The 22399-nt window shown below is 43.7% G+C and overlaps 1 protein-coding gene across 1 annotated transcript in view; it reads left to right on the top strand.

Moving 5' to 3' along the window:
- The first annotated feature begins 799 nt into the window (after nt 1-799).
- LOC126088309 (neuronal acetylcholine receptor subunit alpha-7-like) overlaps nt 800-22399 on the top strand; it is a 336530-nt gene continuing 314930 nt past the window's right edge. Inside the window, exon 1 of the mRNA XM_049906440.1 lies at nt 800-979. Within this exon, the coding sequence (XP_049762397.1) occupies nt 800-979 (180 nt within the window). The remainder of the gene's footprint in view (nt 980-22399) is intronic.

Here is a 22399-nt window from a genome sequence, read left to right as displayed (position 1 = left end):
TAGGATGATGCCCCATTCATATCTACTCCTCTCATCCGTTTACGTACTTTTGTTACCGCGTCACTTGCCCGCAAGGCGTCACCAGCTGGCATTCAACTTGGAGATGTTGCTTGTAGTCAGACGAGAGATGTTTTATCGTCTGACTGTGGATCCGATCTGGCCCAGGAGCTGTGTCGGGGCAATGTGCAAGGGTACTGGGGAGCTCCCACTCTGTAAATTGTTAAGGCTTTCGTGGCCACTTGTTGACAAACTGCCTATTGGCTTCTGACTCGGGTTCTTCGGCCGACGTTCATCTAATGATTGTTCTGACGTTTCGCCAGCACGAGTGGCTGGCATTGTCAAAGCTTCACCCTCCATTGCCGGTGGAGGGTGAAGCTTTGACAATGCCAGCCACTCGTGCTGGCGAAACGTCAAAAACATCATTAGATGAACGTTGGCCGAAGAACCCGAGACAGGAGCCAATAGGCAGTTTGACAGTTGTCATAATGTTTTGGCTTATCAGTGTATACTGGTATGTAACAGTGGAACTGTAATTGCGTACAACTGTGACGTGGCATTTGATCAGTGTGCTGCTCGCTGCTGTTTCTATGTCTGAGTCTTGTACTATTTGTATTTATAGCACTGATGAGAGCTACACTCTCAGCTGAAATGTAGATCTGCAATGCAATAAAAACGGCAGATGATATTACGACCTATGAGGACCATCTTTCTGTCCTAGATTATTGCATCGTCGTGGGGCACAATTATTCCCACGATATCGAACATAACTCAGGAAATATTCCTGAAGCTAGTGTCCCTTATGAGTGGACAGAGCAGTGCAGGTCGCCTTGTGGTTGCAGGTTCGGAGCAGGGGCCCCACGAGAAGAAGCTGCTGAACCGGCTGCTGGGCGCCTACAACACGCTGGAGAGGCCCGTCGCCAACGAGTCGGAGCCGCTGGAAGTCAAGTTCGGCCTGACGCTGCAGCAGATCATAGACGTGGTGAGTCCCGCGCCGTGCCGCGCTGCGCCGCGCCCCGGGCCCTCGGCGCTCTCCGCATACGCAGCGCTGCAGCAGCCCCACATCCCACTCACCCACTGCTTAGGCACGGAGTCTACAAATACTACTATACGATATGAAACCGCGAGTAGGCACCGCTGTGTTGTCACGCAGAGCATTTCACTCTCCATTCTTGTATCCCACAATCATGCTGAGCAGGCTTTGCGATAAACTTCGTACTTTAAAAAGTGCGAAGTTAGACGTCTTTCAACAAAACTTGAAACCAATGTCCTCGTCCTAGCGGGCGACAGTCCTAGTGGGCGACAGACCACCATAACTCTCTCCATCCTACTCCCACAGTTGAAGACACAGCCCGCCGCATCGTAGCACTCCTGAAAAACATCCACCTTTTCCTCACATCCTCCGACAAATTCTGAGTCAGTCACAGTCTGAATTCCAGAACGACCACCTACCATTTCACTGATAATATATTGAAATACCTGATTGGCAAGAAGAGACCTCTGACCTTCTTTTGTGGTCTGACCAAGGCATTTGACAGAGCAAATCACAACATTGTTTTGAAGAAAGGTGAAATTCATCACTTTCGATGTACACTAAGTAAGTGATTCACTTAATATTTCCTCCTGCCGAACAGGCCATGAAGGCCCAACGATACCGACCGGCCGCCGTGTCATCCTCAGCGCATAGACGTTACTGGATGCGGATATGGAGTCGCTTAATATTTGCCTGATAGAAAGCAAAAGAACGTGATGAATCTTCTTCTGAGTAGGAAAAAGTTACTTCCGATGTCCCACAGGGTTCAATTCTGGGACAACTCCTGTCCTTGCCACGAATAAATGACCTTTCATCTTGGACTAGTGGAGCAGAAGCAATGTTTTACGTTGATGATGCAAATTTGCGTCTGGCCAGAGCGTAGTTGTGTAAAACTAGCGTACCAGTTTTCCTTTTCCCTTACTGGCTCATTTTCAGGCTGTTTTCCTTACATTACTTTGGTTTTCGATGTGATGCCAAGCATCCATGCAATACATGCATAACATAGGCGCATTTACGTATTCGAATAAATACGTAAGGACTCAGTGTAAGTTTTTGCATTAGTATTCGTTTTTCGGAAATCATTTCTCATGTAAATTTCTGGCGAATGCATTAAAATAAGAGAACTGAGTCCACCATACCAGCCACAATAGAAGATCAATAAACAAAATATTCAAAAGTATTATCGATGTGTTCGGTAAATGGTATATCAACTAATATAGAAAAGAATGTGTACAAGATAAGATATTCAGCGGTAACACCTACAGCACAGAGGAAAGGAAATCTTAAAACTAATTGTTCAAATTCCTAGGAATGCATTTTGATTAGAATTTGAAGCGAATATCACATATTATAGATCATCTCAAACAATTAACATCAGAAATATTTGCTCGCGTGTAATTGCTGATTTTGATGACAAAATCATTAGCAAATTAGTTTGCTTACTTTCATTAATGGACGTGATATGGGCATTAATTTTCTGGAGCATTTCGACACAAAGATACAAAGTATTAATTGCACAGAAATGTGACTGACGTATAGATAATAACAGGGGTCCTTTCTCGAATTTCACGTAAGCAGTGTATAAAAAAATTTGGCGTACTAGGATGAGCCTCAAAATACATTTACCCTCTTACAGAGTTTGTTGTGAAGGATCAGGTACAGTTTAAAAAATAATAGTAGCGTTTTTAAATATGACACTGGGTAAACAATAGCTTCCACAGTCCACAACTTACTTGCACAGAAACAGCAAAGAATGCCAATATTTGAGCACCTCCATTGTGAATAACAACGAAAGTACTAAAGATAAATTGAAATCATTTCTATTTTAATTTTTTTCTACATCATTGACGAATTTCTGAATGGATAGTATGTATCTGGTTGTGTCACACTCATAAAATTTCGATGTACATCAGGAAAAAATAAAAAAGAAAAGGAAGAAGGAATAGTGTAAGTGGCCTGCATATAGCCGTAGATTCGGAAGGAAAATGTGCTGTATTTCTTAACCTACTGTCACGTCCCACATCATAGTAAGCTGCGGCAAATTTGATCCACAGAACATGCAAGAAACTAAAGTGTGTCAAATTTTCCTCACAGCTCAATCTGTCTTGCACCTCAACGTCATAGCTACCAATCCCCAAAACCAGGCACACTTCGTCGCACCTAGTCTGACCTACCCAATCCCACATCCTACTTTCTCAGATCCAGTGACGCTACAACGGCCAATAACCACATTTCTCTGTCCTCCCTCCCGTGTTTCCCAACAACCTGTGGAACCCACACATCTCAACAACCTCACAACCTTCTTTTCTCATCATCTCCAATCTCACTTCTACTTCATTTCAACCTCAGCCGCTATCTGATACCCATACCCTACACTTTCCATACGTTCTGCATACTCACGCACATCTTTCAATACAAAACATCCGCAGACATCTTATCCCCATCAAAATTCCTATCTCATAGTTAATAGGAGCCCTCTCATCTCATTCTCATACATCATGAAATAATGCACATCATCATTATCTTAGAAAATACTTCATCTTCAGTGTTTTCTTAAAGAAAAAATTAAGTTATTTATTTTGTACAATGTTCAGCTGAAGAGTGAATGTTGTCAGCTTACCCTAGCCGGTGAGGAACAAGAGTATGAAGCAGCGATAAAGAAAAATATGTAAATTCGTAGTTTTTTTTTATCTCTGGAGTAAATTTCCATAAAATTCTTCTACCCTCAGGCAGCATCTCGTTTTAAAATGCTGAACTAACGTTTCGATAAGTGGCTGTCATGAGGGTATGTAATACTACTGGGGCAACGCAACTTAAGCACTGTCTTCACTCTTGCAAATGTTGTTGCTGTTGTTGTTGACGTCTTCAGTCTGACGACTGATCTTGTGCAATCCTCCTGCTGCGCTATCCTGCACAAGCCCCTTCACCACATTTCAAAAGTTTCTATTCTCTTATTGTCTGAACTGTTTATCGTCCACGTTTCCACTTCCATACAAGGCTACATTCCACACAAATTCCTTCAGAGAAGATTACTTATCTATACTCGATGTTAACAAATTTCTCTTCTTCAGAAACACTTTTCCTTCCATTGGCAGTATTCATTTTATATACTCTCTAATTCTGGCATCATCAGTTATTTTGCAGTCGAAATAGCAAAGCTCATCTACTACTTTTAGTGTCTCGTTCTCTAATCTATTTCCCTCAACATCCCCTGTTTTAATTCGACTATATTCCATTATCCTTGATTTGCTTTTGTCGACGTCCATCTTACATCCTCTTTTGAAGACGCTGTCCATTCCATTCAACTGCACTTGCAAATCCTTCGCTGTCCCGCACAGAATTAAAATGTCATCGGCAAACTTCGAAGTTTTTATTTATTCTCTCTGAACTTCAATTATTTCTCCAAATTGTTCCTTGGTCTCCTTTACCCCTTGCTGAATTGAATAATACTGCGGACAGGCTCTATCTCACTCCCTTCTCAACCACTGCTTCCCATTCATGTTTCTCGACGCTTGGTTCCTGTACAAGCTGTATATAATACTTCGTTTCCTGTATTTTATTCCCATTACCTTCAGAATTTCAGAGAGTGTATTCTAGTCGACATCGTCACAAGCTTTCTCCGAATCTACGAGAACTATAAACGTAGGTTTGGCTTTCGATTCTCTTCTTTTTGTGTTCTAAGATAAGTTGCAGGGTCAGTATTACTTCGCATGTGCCTACATTTCTCCACAATCCAAGCTGATCTTCCCCGAGGTCGGCTTACCAGGTTTTTCCATTCTTCTGTCAACAATTCCTTAAGTATTTTGCAGACATGAGTTACTAAACTGGTAGTTCTGTAATATTCATACCTCTCAGTACCTGCTTACTTCCTAAAACGTAACGAATAAAAATTCATCATATCAATGGACGCCGGGACAGTAGTGTAGTGTTACATACCTTGACGGATGCCTAAGCGTTCTTACAGCATTGTATAATATGGTACCGTCTACTATAGCCAGAAGAATGTGATGGAAATGTGTGATAAAATATCGTATGAAATATATAGTGCAATTTTCTGGCCTCAGTAGTTTGTATAAAAATAGCAATATTTCAAACGTTTAAAACTGTGTCAGACCGGAAATTTAACACAAAATCTTTGCCTTTCTCGATCAAATGCTCTACCAAATGAACTATGCAGACACTCACATCATAACTTCCGCCAGTATCTACCTTCCTAACTTCATTCAAGATATCTTCGATACCTTGCGAGAATTCCACGCTTTTCACATATTCCATTCTCTCTATTCCCATATAATTTTAACACTGTACTGCTCACTCTATTACCCTTGAAGTCCTCTTATCCTGAACGTTCACCTTGTTAGTACTTTCAGACATATTACTTTCCGCGCCTGTTATGAGGAGAATTACTCATTTCTTGGTTCATTGGCCCACTTAATTTTCGGAAACATGGATACAACACATCTTAACGACCATGATTCTTTTCTTTTTAGGGTTTCCCCCAATTCAGGATTCCTTTTCATAACAGTTGTGTTCCAGATGCAGCTTTGCAGAAATTTCCTTCATGTTAGAGCGTTTCTTTGCTACTAGCAGTATCCTTCCGGCGAACCAAGCTGTCCACGCCTGTCGTAATCTGCATCTTACGGGTTTGGTTTATTACTTGAAAACTACGACAACCTGCCTTCCTTTTTATCTTTATTTAGTTTAGTTTATTCTCAGTTAATAGTCTATATGCTTTAGACTGTTCATTACATTCAACAGCTCCTGAAATTCTTCCTCGTTTTCTCAGAGGATGGCAATGTCATTAGTGTTGTCGTTGATATCTTTTTACCATAAATTTTCATCGTATTTCGAAAGCTTTCCTTCAAATCCTTCCACGCTTCTTCGATCTGTATGTACAGCGATAGAATAGAAACACTGTATCCTAGCTAACGCAGTCAGCATTCCACGAGTTTCTCTGCTGGTCATTCGTTCTTATTATTCCTACTTGGCTCTTAGACATTCTATATATTTTCTGTCTTTCCCTTCATATTAAGCCCGTTTTTGTGCAGTTTTCTGATAACTTGGAACACTTATACATTGTAGATCTTTTTTTCTGTGTTGACAAATTCTAGGAGAGTGCCTTTATTTTTCTTATATCTTGCTTGCATTTTCAAGCTCTGAATCAGAATTGTATCTGTGGTGTCACCGCCAGACACCACACCTGCTAGGTGGTAGCCTTTAAATCGGCCGCGGTCCGTTAGTATACGTCGGACCCGCGTGTCGCCACTATCAGTGATTGTAGACCGAGCGCCGCCACACGGCAGGTCTGGAGAGGCTTCCTAGCACTCGCCCCAGTTGTACAACCGTCTTTGCTAGCGATGGTTTACTGACAAAATACGCTCTCATTTGCCGAGACGATAGTTGGCATAGCCTTCAGCTACGTCATTTGCTACGAACTAGCAAGGCGCCATTACCAGTTACTATTGATACTGAGTCATGTACCGTCAAGAGCGACGCTCATCTTTTATGGATTAAAGTTAAGTATTCCTCCAGCTACGTCCGTTTTTCTAAAGTCTAATTTCCTTGCCCTGTTCCAGACCTCACGCCAGCCTGCGTGAGCTAAAACGCGTGCCTTTCGGCTTCCTCCAGTACCCGGTGTTGGCTCTCCTGCCAACCCACAACAGTATCTCACGAGTCTTTATCTTTCATAAAATCAGATTGGTCATAGTCTAACAAATCTTAATTTTCCGTTCTGTTGTAAATTATTCTCGTCAGAATTTTGGATGTGTTAACCGTAAAGCTGCTGTTATGATAATTGTTCTATCTTCCCTCAGTATTGTGTAGATAATAGTTTCAAAAACTGTGATGAGTGTCTCCAGCATCCTACACTCCTGGAAATTGAAATAAGAACACCGTGAATTCATTGTCCCAGGAAGGGGAAACTTTCCTGGGGTCAGATACATCACATGATCACACTGACAGAACCACAGGCACAGAGACACAGGCAACAGAGCATGCACAATGTCGGCACTAGTACAGTGTATATCCACCTTTCGCAGCAATGCAGGCTGCTATTCTCCCATGGAGACGATCGTAGAGATGCTGGATGTAGTCCTGTGGAACGGCTTGCCATGCCATTTCCACCTGGCGCCTCAGTTGGACCAGCGTTCGTGCTGGACGTGCAGACCGCGTGAGACGACGCTTCATCCAGTCCCAAACATGCTCAATGGGGGACAGATCCGGAGATCTTGCTGGCCAGGGTAGTTGACTTACACCTTCTAGAGCACGTTGGGTGGCACGGGATACATGCGGACGTGCATTGTCCTGTTGGAACAGCAAGTTCCCTTGCCGGTCTAGGAATGGTAGAACGATGGGTTCGATGACGGTTTGGATGTACCGTGCACTATTCAGTGTCCCCTCGACGATCACCAGTGGTGTACGGCCAGTGTAGGAGATCGCTCCCCACACCATGATGCCGGGTGTTGGACCTGTGTGCCTCGATCGTATGCAGTCCTGATTGTGGCGCTCACCTGCACGGCGCCAAACACGCATACGACCATCATTGGCACCAAGGCAGAAGCGACTCTCATCGCTGAAGACGACACGTCTCCATTCGTCCCTCCATTCACGCCTGTCGCGACACCACTGGAGGCGGGCTGCACGATGTTGGGGCGTGAGCGGAAGACGGCCTAACGGTGTGCGGGACCGTAGCCCAGCTTCATGGAGACGGTTGCGAATGGTCCTCGCCGATACCCCAGGAGCAACAGTGTCCCTAATTTGCTGGGAAGTGGCGGTGCGGTCCCCTACGGCACTGCGTAGGATCCTACGGTCTTGGCGTGCATCCGTGCGTCGCTGCGGTCCGGTCCCAGGTCGACGGGCACGTGCACCTTCCGCCGACCACTGGCGACAACATCGATGTACTGTGGAGACCTCACGCCCCACGTGTTGAGCAATTCGGCGGTACGTCCACCCGGCCTCCCGCATGCCCACTATACGCCCTCGCTCAAAGTCCGTCAACTGCACATACGGTTCACGTCCACGCTGTCGCGGCATGCTACCAGTGTTAAAGACTGCGATGGAGCTCCGTATGCCACGGCAAACTGGCTGACACTGACGGCGGCGGTGCACAAATGCTGCGCAGCTAGCGCCATCTGACGGCCAACACCGCGGTTCCTGGTGTGTCCGCTGTGCCGTGCGTGTGATCATTGCTTGTACAGCCCTCTCGCAGTGTCCGGAGCAAGTATGGTGGGTCTGACACACCGGTGTCAATGTGTTCTTTTTTCCATTTCCAGGGGTGTATATTGTCTCCCCCGTCCGGAGGGAACGATAGGCGTCACTGGATGCGGATACGGAGGAGCATGCGATCAGAACACCGCTCTCCCGGCCGCTGTCAGTTTTCTTCATACGAGTGTTGTCTTTATCATCATTTCATCCTCATCCGGCGCGCAGGTCGCCCAATGTGGCGCCGAATATAATCAGACCTGCACCAAGGCGGCCGGACCTGCCCCATAAGGGGCCTCCCGGCCAATGACACCAAACGCTCATTTCCATCATCTCAGTCGCTATCTCTCAGTGAAGTAGTTCCTCAATTTGCCTCACAAGAGCTGAGTGCAACCCGCATGCCAACAGCTGCTCCGTAGACTGGTCGGTCACCCATCCAAGTGCTGGTCAAGCCTGACAGGGTTTAACTTCAGTGATCTGACGGTAACTGGTGTTACCACTGCGGCAAGGGCATTGGCACATCTTATATTCTTAAAAGAAAATAATCAATGCTACATACAAGATAGCCGAAACTTCACCATGGAAACATGACTGATGCGGGAATGACGGAAAAGTAACATTTCGCAAAACGCTTACCAGTGTAGCACTGTCTTCGACATAAATGTTAAATCCGGTTTCACTTGTAAATACCATGGACAGTTCACTCTACAGCCGCTAGGGTTTTACACGGAAAATTCCTAGTGATATGCCATTTTAAGATCCTCCTTTTCAACCTAGTTCTCGTATACCTGATGTAATTCTGTAGAATTTCAAACCGATAAGTTCTATAGAATTATGTTTAACACGCCTGGTAACGTAGTCTTAAGACCATGGCGACGAACTCTAATGTTTTAATTAAAAGAGAATTTAAAAGGTAGTGTTATTTACGAGCAAACCCTGAAGGACAGTTCCCGCTGAGTAACTATGTAAAACGTGAAATAGCGCCTCACTCAAAGGGGCGGAGCCTTAATCTAGTTGGCCTGCGCAGGATAGAAGTGCTCTGTCAGTTCAATGAAGTTTGCTTCAAACGGCAGAGCTAATTATTCACAGGAACTCTGAGTGTTGTCGGAACGTTGCGTAATCAAAGGGATTTTAGCCCCACCAGAGAGTATAGAGCGCGCGCCCGCTGCGCAACGTGCATCTCTCACAGTAAGCCGCGCTAGCTGTCTACAGGCAAAGACTTTAAAAAGAATATAAGAAAATAGGACAAAAAATTCGTCTCCACCCGGTGCCATTACGCGATTATCGTGTAACACCGTCTTTAGTCGCGATAATGGCCACAATCGGCTTGTAAGAGAGTCTACACCTACATTCACATGATAACTCTGAAATTCATAGTTATGTGTTTGGCAGAGGATTCATAGAGTAACTTTCAGACAGTTTCTCTGTCGTTACACTCTCGAGTAGCACGTGGAAAAAATTAACACCTAAATATTTCCGCATAAGCTCTGATTTCTCTTATTTTAACACCATGATCATTTCCTTATGCAAACGATTTAGTTTTCTGAGGAGAAATATAGCCATTGTATTTCGTGAAAAGATCTCGCCGCAAGGAAAAACACCTTTTTAACATATCTGTGACACTCTCTTCCCTACTTCGCGATAATACGAAACGAGCTGCTATGAGTCCTGCCAGTTAAGAACTCCATACCGCGCATTAGTACTACAAGCGTAGAGTGAGCAATTTCTTTAGCAGATTGGTTGCATTTTCTAAGTGTCGTGGCAATAAAATACAATGTTTGGTTCACTTTCCACACCAACAAATTATATACGATGGTTCCAACTTAAGTTGCTGATAATTGTAATCCCCAGATATTCAGTTCGCCGGCCGTGGTGACCGAACGGTTCTAGGCGCTTCAGTCCGGACCCGCGCGACTGCTACGGTCGCAGGTTCGAATCCTGCCTCGGGCATGGATGTGTGTCATGTCCTTAGGTTAGTTAGGTTTAAGTAGTTCTAAGTTCTAGGGGACTGATGACCTCAGATGTTAAATCCCATAATGCTCAGAGCCATTTGAACCATATTCAGTACGATCGACACCGTTAAATTTGGTAGTTATCAACTAACCGAAATTTAACGAATTTCTTGTGGTACTACTGTGGAACACTTCACACTTTGTACTGTTCACGATGAATTGTGACTTTTCACACCATGAAAACATTTAGTCCAAATTACATCGTAATTCGTTTCGATCTTCTGATGACTTCATCTGCGAAAAGTCTAAGGAGGTTTATACAGAGTGTGTAGTTTCGCGTGTACACTGGCTCAAGTAGAAGAACTTAATTACAACCATCATGAACGTAGTCCTTAGAGCATGGCGGTAAAACCTGACGATCCAAAGTGCAAACTATTGGACCAAAAGCCCAGCGTGACTTGTACAGGCACCCCTGTAAAAAGAGCCACTACGTCCAAACCAATGGTTACGTCGTTTTCATCTCTCTTAATTTTCTTAGGTGTCTCAACAAATGTTTGTGGGCTGACGACCTAGCGTTCGCAAAGTCCCTTTTTGCGTAATAATGAACCTACCAGGTGCTTTGCCAGTCTATAGGTGGGCGAACTGATTGAGCTAACAATAGCCTTAGAGGGACATCTTTCTTTTGTATCTTCAGCATTCTATAAAGTCTTTGAGGTCTGGTAGTAGGAGGCATAAATTTCTTCATCACATCGTTTGGCATACCAGGATTTTTTTATAACATCCCTGCTTTTCTGATGATGTCCTGTGTCAGATCACTACTGAGCTTCCAGTATGTATCATCTTCTAACAAACGTAGCACCTTCAGCAGCAGTCAGTGTTTTTTTTTTATATACTCCTGACGAAGATGGTGGAGAATCCATCGAAAGCTCGAGCTTCTTATCCAAAATAACGTGGCTTGTAAATTAACAAGAATTAGTTCAGCCATGCAGCCGCCGAAGACTCCGTGGACACAGTCGCTGTCCTGTTCAAAATAAACGACAGTGGCAATACAGAATGCGTAAATATACACTACACAGTTAATAACGCGAGTGTGGCCTCGTAAGTACACAGACACGGACTCAAATATTAAACTGCAAAAGAACACACACTAAGCTAAATAAGTAGTTCGCCTCTGTAGAAGCTCTTAGTGTACAGTGCAATGACAAAAGTCGTGGGATACCTCCTAATATCGTGTCGGGCTTCCCATTGCCCGGTGCAGTGCGACAACTCGACGTGGCGTGGACGCAACAGGTCGCTGGAAGTTCCCTGCAGAAACACTGAGCCATGCTGCCCCTACAGCCATCAATAATTGCGAAAGTGTTGCCGGTGCAACATTTTGTGCACGAACTGATCTCTCGATTATGTCCCGTGGGATTTATTTGGGGAGATATGGTTGGCCAAATCATTCGCTCGGGTCTACGACGTATTCTCCAAACCATTCGCGAACAAATGGGGCCCGTTGTCATGGCGCACTGTCATCCATAAAAACTCCACCGTTGTTTGGGAACACGAAGTCCCTGAGTGGCTGCAAATGGTCTCCGAGTAGCCGAACATAATCTTTTTCAGTCAAAAATCGGTTCAATTGGACCAAAGGATCCAGTTCATTCCTTGTAAACACAGCACACACCGTTTTGGAGCCACCACCAGCTTGCACGGTCTCTTCTTGACAACCTGGGTCCATGGCTTCGTGGAGCCTGCGCGACACTCGAACCCTGCCATCAGCTCTTAACAACTGAAATCGGGGCTCGTATGACCGGGCCAAGATTTTCCAGTTGTCTAGTGTCCAACCGCAATGGCACCAGCACAGGAGTGGTGCCGCAGGCGGCCTCGTGCTGCTAGCAAAGGCACTCGAGTCGGTCATCTTCTGCCACAGCCCATTAGCGCTAAATTTCGCCCACTGCCTTAACGGGCACATTCGTTGTACGTCCCACATTGATTTATAAGTTTATATCACACAGTGTTGCTTGTCTGTTAGCACTCACAACGCTAAGCAAACGCCGCTGCTCTCGCCCATTAAGCGAAGTCTGTCGGCCACTGCTTTGTCCTTAGTGAGAGATAGTGCCTGAAATTTGGCTTTACCGGCACACTCTTGGCGCTATGGCTCTCAGAATATTCCATTCCCTAACGATTTCCGAAATGGAATGTCCCATCCGTCTAGTTCCAACTACCATTCAGCATTCCAAGTCTATTAATTCCCATCGTGAGGCTGTAATCACTTCGGAAACCTATCCAAATGAATCACCTGAGTACAAATTGCAGGTCCGCCAATCTACTGCCCTTTTAAACCTTGTACACGCGATACTACCGCCAGCTGTATATCTGAATATCGCTATCCCATGACTTTTGTCTCCTCAGTTAAGTCAACAAATGATCTACAAGGCTGTTGCTGGAACGGAGGTAGATGCCTTAGAAGTTTCTTCAGTTACTCACTATGCAAATGATGTCACTAATAGGAGTTTATATCCAGTAGAGCTACCAAACTGCAGGAATGTCGACAGGTATGTCTCGTATCCGAATAAACCAGGGAACATTCACCCGTGCCAAATTGACGTCATTGTCAAGGTTAGAGGCGATGTTACATTTTATTACACGCTGCGGATGGCTGTTTTTTTTGTCTTGTGTGCGTACGTAACAAAGTAGTTTGTGCGAGCCAACATAAATTGGGCTGAGCTTCGATTATTTTCTATTAAATCAATAAGCGGCGATTCAACGTCTGTGGCGTCACACTGGAATGAACATGTCTTCAGTACTCCATTCGTTGCACGCTTTCCGTATTATTTGTGTTACATTTAGAAGTGGGTATTTAAAGCTTTCGTATGTGACAACTTGCCTGAGAATATCATTTCGCCATTTCATACGAAAAAGTAACAAGATCTCCGGAATCATGGCACGATACTACATTACCCAATAATTTTTTCAGAGTATCAGGCCAAAACAGAAAATTCATCCTTAGGTCCACAATGGTCATACTTATTGATTTCTAGTAATTCAACTTCTAGTAAAAGTATTAGGTTGGTGCATAAGTACGTAACAAAGTAGTTTGTGCGAGCCAACATAAATTGGGCTGAGCTTCGATTATTTTCTATTAAATCAATAAGCGGCGATTCAACGTCTGTTGTGTCACACTGGAATGAGCATGTCTTCAATACTCCACTCGTTGCGCGCCTTCCGTATTAGTTATGTTACATTTAGAAGTGGGTATTTCAAGCTTTCGTATGTGACAACTTGCCTGAGAACATCATTTTGCCATTTCATACGAAAGAGTAACAAGATCTCCGAAATCATGGCACTATATTACATCACCCAATAATTTTTGTATAGTATCAAGCCAAAACAGAAAATACTATCCTTAGTTCCACAATGGTCATACTTATTAATTTCTAGTAATTCAACTTCCAGTAAAAGTATTAGGTTGGTGCATAAGTTCGTAGCATTTTTGTTTTTCATTTTGGTACTCCCGTTGCTATGGGTTTATTTATCGATTATCATTTCTTATTTGTGGTGGACTGTTGCTATTGTCATTTTGTCATTTGTATACAGTGAGTGGAGGTGTGGACGCTTGAAAATGGAGGGCCAAGTCAAGAAATCGGAACATTCCCGACATATACTTCTATCTGAGTACAACAGCAGAGGTATCGAGAAACATTTGCAGGACACGACAAGAAAATTGTTTTCTCGTCTTAAGGAGGATCGTTTCGACGTTAGTGCCCCTCCACGTGCTGGAAGACATCTGGGGATTGATGGACGGCGTTTAAACACATTAATCCCTAATGATCCACTTCATTGCACTGTGCACTCGTGAACTGGCAATTATGATGAACTGCAGCCGCCGGCCGCGGTGGTCTAGCGGTTCTAGGCGCGCAGTCCGGGACCGCGCGACTGCTACGGTCGCAGGTTCGAATCCTGCCTCGGGCATGGATGTGTGTGATGTCCTTAGGTTAGTTAGGTTTAAGTAGTTCTAAGTTCTAGGGGACTGATGACCACAGATGTTGTCCCTTAGTGCTCAGAGCCATTCGAACCATTTGAACTGCAGCCATTCCACCATGGTGCAACATTTGCAGGCAATGCGAAAGGTTCAAAAATCGGATGAATTGGTACCGCATTCACTAAGCCAATCAGCAGGTGGCCATAAGTGCATCTCTGCTTGCTTGTCATCAACTGGCTCGTGAACAGCGCCGACCACTCCTATCCTGTGCTGTTACTGGTGATTGGAAATGGTGTCTTCAAGGAATGACTGAGGCGAAACAAAGCAGCATCTCCCGGTTCAAAGACATGTATGCATCCACAAAACATAATGTTGCGCATCTGGTGGATCAGCGATGGTGTTATGCTTCCCCGAGATGTAACCATCAATGCTGACACTGACTGTCAACAATGAGACGTCTTGCAGATACAATCCAGGAACAATGACCAGGAAGACTGCGTGAAGTGATGCTACTCCACGATATCGCCTGCCAACATTCCAAAAATCGCTGTAAAAGAGTTGGGTTGGAATGTCATGCCGCACCCACCTTATTCATCTGATCTGGCGCCCTCAGATTTTCATCTCTTCCGCTCTCTATCGAACAACTTTCAAGGAACTTCCTTTCCGAATGAAATGCGCTTCGAACATGGCTCGACGAGTTCTCTAATCATGTGATTTTTACAGTCGCGGAATCTAAAACTTAGCGCAGCGCTGGCATGGTACTGTAAATAGTGATGGAGTATGTATTATTGATGACTAAAGTCTCTCTTGGGGTTGGGTTGTTTTGGGGGAGGAGACCAAACTGCGAGGTCATCGGTCTCATCGGAGTAGGGAAGGATGGGTAAGGAATTCGGCTGTGCCCTTTTCAAAGGAACCATCCCGGCATTTGCCTGAAGAGATTTAGAGATATCACGGAAAACCTAAATCAGGATGGCCGGACGCGGGATTGAACCATCGTCCTCCCGAATGCGAGTTCAGTGTGCTACGCCACCTCGCTCGGTAGAGTCTCTGTTATGTGTATCTGTATTGTTTATTAAAATTATGGGAAAACGCTACGAGCTTATGCACCAACCTGTACAGTACCTCTGTACAGTGATTTTTCAAACTTTGTGGGTCTACAGCTCTTTTGAAGTGTCTTTCACACATAACATCCGACCCTAAGTGTGGGATAAATAAACTTAAGTTTCGAAAAAATGAATAAGAGTAGACATCTCTTCATTATCTGTTGACATAACACATTTTAATCGACTTTCAATGTTATTACTTCTTGTTCTTGCAACGAAATCAATGGGAAGGATGAGCTTGATTCTTCATAAAGAGTTCTTCTAATCTCGGTACAAGAATGGAAACTGCAACTGGCATCTCTTGCTCCACATTCACTCGCGATCTATATTTCGTGCTGATGACTGGCAATGCTAACGTAAGTAGAATGCTGGAAAAGGTATCAAAAATCGTAGGGCCTTGTTACCTACCTGGACACTCCTGCTTTACCAAGCTCCAAAACTTAAGCAGTGAGCAGTGATGAGAAAACGATTTTCTACTATAATGTGTAGCCTCAAGAAATATCAATAAATTGCTCCTCTTCTTCAGTGGTAAGTGCTGATGGAAGTTCTGTCCGGAAATGATAGCTGATCCATTCCCATTGGTCAACTTCATTTGGAAAGTACTTCAGGAAATAACCATAGAGCTCAGTTAATTGATCCAGAAACATATACTCCAATTCTTCATTCAGGAACGCATTTGTCTCATTATCTTGACAGGATTCATTGAATGAACTGAGCTTTTTAAATATGTTAGGAACATGCGTAAACTTCAAAATGATCACTGTCTACGAACTTCTTGACACTCGATTATTTTTCTGAAACAAAGGAAGAGTGAAGTTGTCTAGTCTTTGTCAACCTCTGTCACTTTTCCCCTGGAGCGTCAACTACCTCTGGATGCCACAGAGTATGTCTCAGTAACTTGTCTTTTCTTCTCCACTAGTCTTTCACAGACTTAGTTCCCTACCTATTCTTTTGAGCACAGAAGTACTGTACACTTTGCGGAACGACATCCTCATTTACATATCAATGCCTTATACCAATAGGACTCTCCCTTCGCCGATGTCAATCAAGTGACATCTCTCTTTCGCCGCCATCCAGTAGAGAATGATTTGGATAAATGGAGACAAACTGCAAGAAATTATCCCAGAGAAGATAAGAAGAAGGAAAGGAGAAATAGACATATGGTTGGAAACACTTTCCAAAGGAGGTGCACCCATTTGAAGGTGTGACAATGTAGGTTTTCATTAAAAAAACACACATGAGAGGATACGAAATAAATGGGAATGTTCTGCATGTAATAGTGTTCTAGTGGTATGGTGGCAGCACCAGTTCTGTCTCAATGTGTGGGCAGGTATTACTGGTGACCGCCTCGTTAAATAACTCAACCTTCCACAACACCTCAAAAGCGAGGCACGTCTGTACTTCCTGCAGATGACGCTGTCTCGTCTGCTGGAACACATTCCTTTGGTGTTGCGAATGGTGTCATCGTTACTACCTGATGGTGCTCCAGCTCACTTCCGCATTTCCGTGCGGAGGCATCTCGACGACATCAATCTTGACCTTACGTTGATGCTGAGACGGTCATGGTGGTTTGCTGCCATCATAGCACTAAAATACTAGTTCAAACTGAGTATTCCCACTTGCCTGGCGAGTTCTTCTGTGTGCTTTAATATCTGAAAGCTAAACTGATGAAGAACTTTTATCTCCATCTTCAAGTTGATGTGTCTCCCTTGGAACGCATTTCTGGCCCTATCTCCGTATTACCTTTTCCACTCATTATTCTCTTAGGGATCGTTTCCTACAGTTTGTGCATATTTAGCAAAATAATTCTACAATCTTTAGATAGGAGAAATCTCTCGTACTACTGTGGCGTTCCCAGTTTTGATATCAAACAAGTCATCATTCTTATTTCTACCATTTTTCGTCACCTTTGTGTCTTCTTTATTTATCATAAAGTGATATTCCCTTGCACTTGTATCCCCGTTCAGAAATTTTCGTTACTTCCCTCGTAGCTTCTAGGAAGTAAAAGTTGAACAACAGTGGTCATTAGGTGCATTCCTGTCTTGTATTCTTCTTAAAACTAACTTTGATTTCCTCAGTTTCCACTTGTCTTATATCCACTTGGGAGCAAGAAGTTTGCCATAATGAATTACTTCATTCCCTTTAAAACAGATGCACAGTGAAGCCTACATCTTTTCAAGACATATCTCTATATACACAATGCACAAAACTTAAGACCTGTCCATAGGCGATGTCTCACCATGTTTTATTGGAATTTCCTGAGATTTTTTGTTTTGACAATTCACTATTACAATTACGATTTCCAGGCTGCAAAACTTCGTGAATCCCTGAGCAGCCCCAACTTCGTGAGCTCAGGCCAGCGACATAGGTAATTTCCCGAACCTTGGCAAGCAATATAACCATCTCCTTATTTGCCACTCTCAAGAAACTAACCTTTTGGCAGAAATTTTCGTGGACTAGTATTTACTGACAAGTCCTCGTAGCCAGTACATGGTCGGTTTTTCGAACGGAATAGTGCAGACTGACTCTTCCTGCCACCGCCGATATGAACAGACCTGAAAATCGGAGATTTCTGCTGACTTACGTAATACTGCTGCATTTCTCCAAAAAATGCTTCGTTTGCATATAGCTTGATATTCAACTGCTATGACAAATCACAGCTACGAGAGTTGATTTACTGAATTTTATTATATTGTCTGTTAGCAGAAATGAGATACCATGTCTCCCACAGACGTATGGAACCAGTCCTCACTTTAAAGTGAGCCAAATCTGTGATAGCTACGCTCTACTTAATTTGATCTACATTAGTTTAATGGATTTATGAACTTTTTTCGTAAATAATTAAATTTGCGTTCTTTGGAATATGTCATTTTAGACCCTCGTGGACATGATTACGTTTTGAATACCTGAGGATCCGTTAACTCATTTCCCTAACCTTTGGCGTTGTTAACTGCAAAGAGAGTATGTGTCATGAACGGGAAGATCTTAGAATGAGTGACATTATTTTTAATGGATTCGAGTAATGAGTATGTTCTTAAAATGGGTCAAGCAAATAAATGTGCAATGTCAAACAGTGAAAAGAACTCATACAATGAAGGCTTTCACGACCGGATGGTACTGTTGTTGATAATTCGTCCGGGTTAATTGGCCGCTGGTCCTGAGTCAGCAGGACCAGCCATACCTCTGAAGATGTCCAACGTAGTATTGGACGAAACGTTAGGAATAGAAGAATTCCATGGACCACGGCCATATAACCCGGAAGAATTATCAACAACAGTGAAAAGAACTTCTGTGAAACCATAAATAATCCAGGAGCGACGACCAGTTCTCCAGTTGATACGAACTTCATCATGCTCCGCACAGCAGGTAGAGAAAGAGGTCCCTTTTGTAATCCTTTCAGCCGGCGATATTCCCGAAGTGCAGCTGCAGCATCACTGTTGTTTTGATAATAAGAGCTTCACCATTAATGCCCTGCTCCTTTGTCCAAGCTCATGTTGACGTGTCGGCAAGTGCACTGCGACTGGGCAGGTGTCTGAGTTTATAAACCACGATGACTGATCACGGAACCCGGTGGCCATAGTTGGATATGGACGGTGGCGCTGTGACGCATGGAAATCATGCATCCCATACTCTGGACATTAGTGCTACCAAGTCTGGTTCTCGTAAGGTATTTAGTTTCCGTGTTATAATGTGTTAAATAGTGAAAGTTGAATTATAGCCACCCGGTATAACCAGTGTATAGTATGACAACTACGAAGACTACAGACAGAGATCAACAGTTCAATGACCGGACGGACAGTTCATAATGTTTTGATAAAAAAAGTCATTTTCACGAGGGAGTTTTGAACACGGCTCGTCCGGTTTACAGTCCAACACTGCGACCACTTAACCAGGACGTCGCAGCTGTACAGCATTTCTCGATATTGCACATGTTAAGCTTAGAAAGTTCATTGTTTTTATTTTGCTTTTTTTTCACCGTTCGGTACACCTTCTTCTTGTTTTCATGCTTGATTTGTCTTCAGTTTTTGATGAGTTATCGACTGGGCCACCTCACCACTAAATCTGAGGGGGTGCGATGGGGAGTTTCCCGTTTTAGCATTCACATGCAGCCGCTCGCTCGTAGAAAGATCCGTGTCCAGAGACTGGAAAGTCACACCGATACCCAAGAAAGGAAATTGGAGTATTCCGCTGAGTTAAAGGGCCCGTATCACTAACGTCGATTTGCAGTTGATTTTGGAACATATACTGTGTTCAAACATTATGAATCACCTCGAAGAAAACGATTTATTGAGAAACAGCCAACATGGATTCAGAAAATGTTATTCCTTTATTCTTACGAAGTAATGTGTGTTATCGACAGGGGACGTCAAATTGATTCCATAGTTTTAGATTTCCAGAAGACTTTCGACGCCGTTGCTCTCATGCGACATCTAATTAAACTGCTTGCCTATGGAGTATCGACTCAGTTGTGTGACTGGAATCGTGATTTTCTCTCTGAAAGATCACAGTTCATGGGCGTGCCCAGCGAGGGGATGGGGGGGGGGGCAGCTGCCCCCCCCCCCCCCCCTAGAAGATATTCGCAGTTTTTTTACTAGTTTACTGTTTTATTTAATAAGAAATCCTGCATGTTTTCTCGGATTGTACAAGTGCATTCTTGTATTTAAAATGTTTATTAAAAGCAGTTTTTCACTGGTTTACTGTTTTATTTAAGAAGAAGTGCTGCATGTTGTCTCGAGTCTGAGACTAGTATGACCTGCCCCCCCCCCCCCCCCCCCTCAGTTCAGATCCTGGGTACGCCCTTGTCACAGTTCGTAATAACTGACGGAAAGTCATCGCGTAAAACGGAAATAATGTCTGGCGTTCCCCAAGGAAGTGTTATAGGCTCTCTGTTGTTCCTGATCTACATAAAGGATTTAGGAGACTGTCAGAGCAGCCCTCTCAGAATGTTTGCAGGCGATGCTGTCATTTATCGTCATGAAAAATTGTAAGATGATCAAAACAAATTGCTAAATGATTTAGACAAGATATGCATAAGGTGCAAAAAGTGGAAATTGACTCTAAATCTTGAAAAGTGTGAAGTCATCCACAGGAACACTAGAATAAATTCGCTAAATTTCGGCTACAAGATAAAACACACAAATCTAAAAATTGTAAATTCAACTAAATACTTAGTGGTTACAATGCAAATAACTTAAACTGGACGATCACATAAATAATGTTATGGGGAAAGCAAACCAAATACAGCGATTTATTGGCAGGACACTTATAATGTAACAGGTTTACTAAAGAAATTGCTTACCCTACGCTTGTCCGCCCTACTGTGGAGAGGGATCCGCGTCAGATATGACTGACGGACAACATCGATAAAGTTCAAAGAAGGTCAACTCCTTTTGTATCATCGCGAAATAAACGGAGAGAGTGCCACAGATATGTACACAATTTGGGGAGGCAGTCATTAAAACAAAGGCGTTTTTCTCTGCAGAAGGGCTTTATGAACTTTTAGTCAGCAACTTTATCCTAAGAATGTGGAAATAAGTTGTTGGCGCCTCCTACATAGAAAGAAATTATCGTCATAATAACATAAGAGAAACCAGAGCTTGCACAGTAAAATTTAAGTTTTCGCTATTCGCGAATGGAAAAGTAGAGAAGCAGCTTAAATGTGGTTCGATGAATTCTCTGCCAGGCACTTAATTGTGAATTGCAGAAAAATTATACAGATGCAAATGTAGAAGGATAGTAAATAAGCAGAGTCGTTCTAGCGATGATACGGGCCACAACAGAGAAAATCCACTGTCAGAGCGATTTTGACAGAGGACGGATTGTTATGAACAGCGGCTGGAAACAAAGATCTCGGAAACTTCGAAACTGGTCGTCTGTTCGTGTATTACTGACGTGAGCGTATGTGGGACGTAATTGAAGGACTGTGAAACCACGTGTAAGTGACAAGGTGTAGACATCCAGGGAAAGTGGAGGTCGGAGGCTAGTCCACTTTGTGAAGCACGGTAGGCGACGATGTGTGGCAGGTCTTACGACAGGGTACAGAGCTGACAGAGGAACGTTTCGGACTACACCGTTCGGCACACATTTCGAGCAGAGGGTGCTGCAGCTGACGAGCCCTGCGTTATCCCACTCTGACACAACGACATCGTCAATTACGATAGCAGTAGGCACGAGACCATCGAGATTGGACCGCGGAGCAATAGAAACGTGTCGCCTGGTTAGATGAACCTCGTTACACCATGCTGAAGGTCGTGTCCGGGTAATGCGCCATTCGAGCGAACGACTGCTCGTAACACTCTCCGCGGCAGGGACGCAGACTGTGGTCGCAATGTTGTGCTATGAGGGACGTACACTTGAGGTTCCGTGGTACCATGGCAGTTGTGAATTACTTAGAAACTATGCAGGAGAATCTGCATCCCTCCGTGCTTGATATATTCCCCGACGCCGATTACATTTTCTACATTCACAAGACCAGAATCGTTTTTCAAGGGTTTGAAGAGCGTCATAGTGAGCACATGTTGATGTCTTGGCCGCCAAATTCAGTTGATATGAACCCTAAGGAACACATCAGTGACGCTGTAGGGCGCCACCTCGGTGCCTAAAAACCACTGGCCTGTACCATTATTGGAATTATGTGACTCGTACTTAAATGTCTAGTGACACATACCTCTGGAATCCTATCAAAGATTTGTCGAAACTACTTTGCGCAAAATCGCTGTTGTATTGCCCTCCAAATGTGAATAAACAAGCTGTGAAGCAGGTGGCCCAACGGTATGGGTCATCAATGTATTTAACAAAATAGTTCAAATGGCTGTGAGCACTATGGGACTTAACATCTGAGGTCATCAGTCCCTTAGAACTTAGAATTATTTAAACCTAACTAACCTAAGGCCATTACACACATCCATGCCCGAGGCAGGATTCGAACCTGCGACCGTAGCAGTCGCACGGTTCGAGACTGAAGCGCCTGGAACCACTCGGCCACAGCGGCCGGCCTGTATTTATCAACTAGAGACTGACTTATCTAATAAAATCAAGTGATCCGTATTTGAATGGGCTTTTCCACTCTGAGATTCATCATGCTACGTATTTTTTACGTGTATAAAATGATATTCTCCTCACTGTTATTTATTATTCCAAACATTCACTT

This window comes from Schistocerca cancellata, chromosome 6 (genome assembly GCF_023864275.1).
Source record: "Schistocerca cancellata isolate TAMUIC-IGC-003103 chromosome 6, iqSchCanc2.1, whole genome shotgun sequence".
Lineage (NCBI taxonomy): Eukaryota > Metazoa > Arthropoda > Insecta > Orthoptera > Acrididae > Schistocerca > Schistocerca cancellata.
The sequence above is the reverse complement of the archived record's forward strand: the minus strand, read 5'-3'. Positions and strand labels throughout refer to the sequence as shown.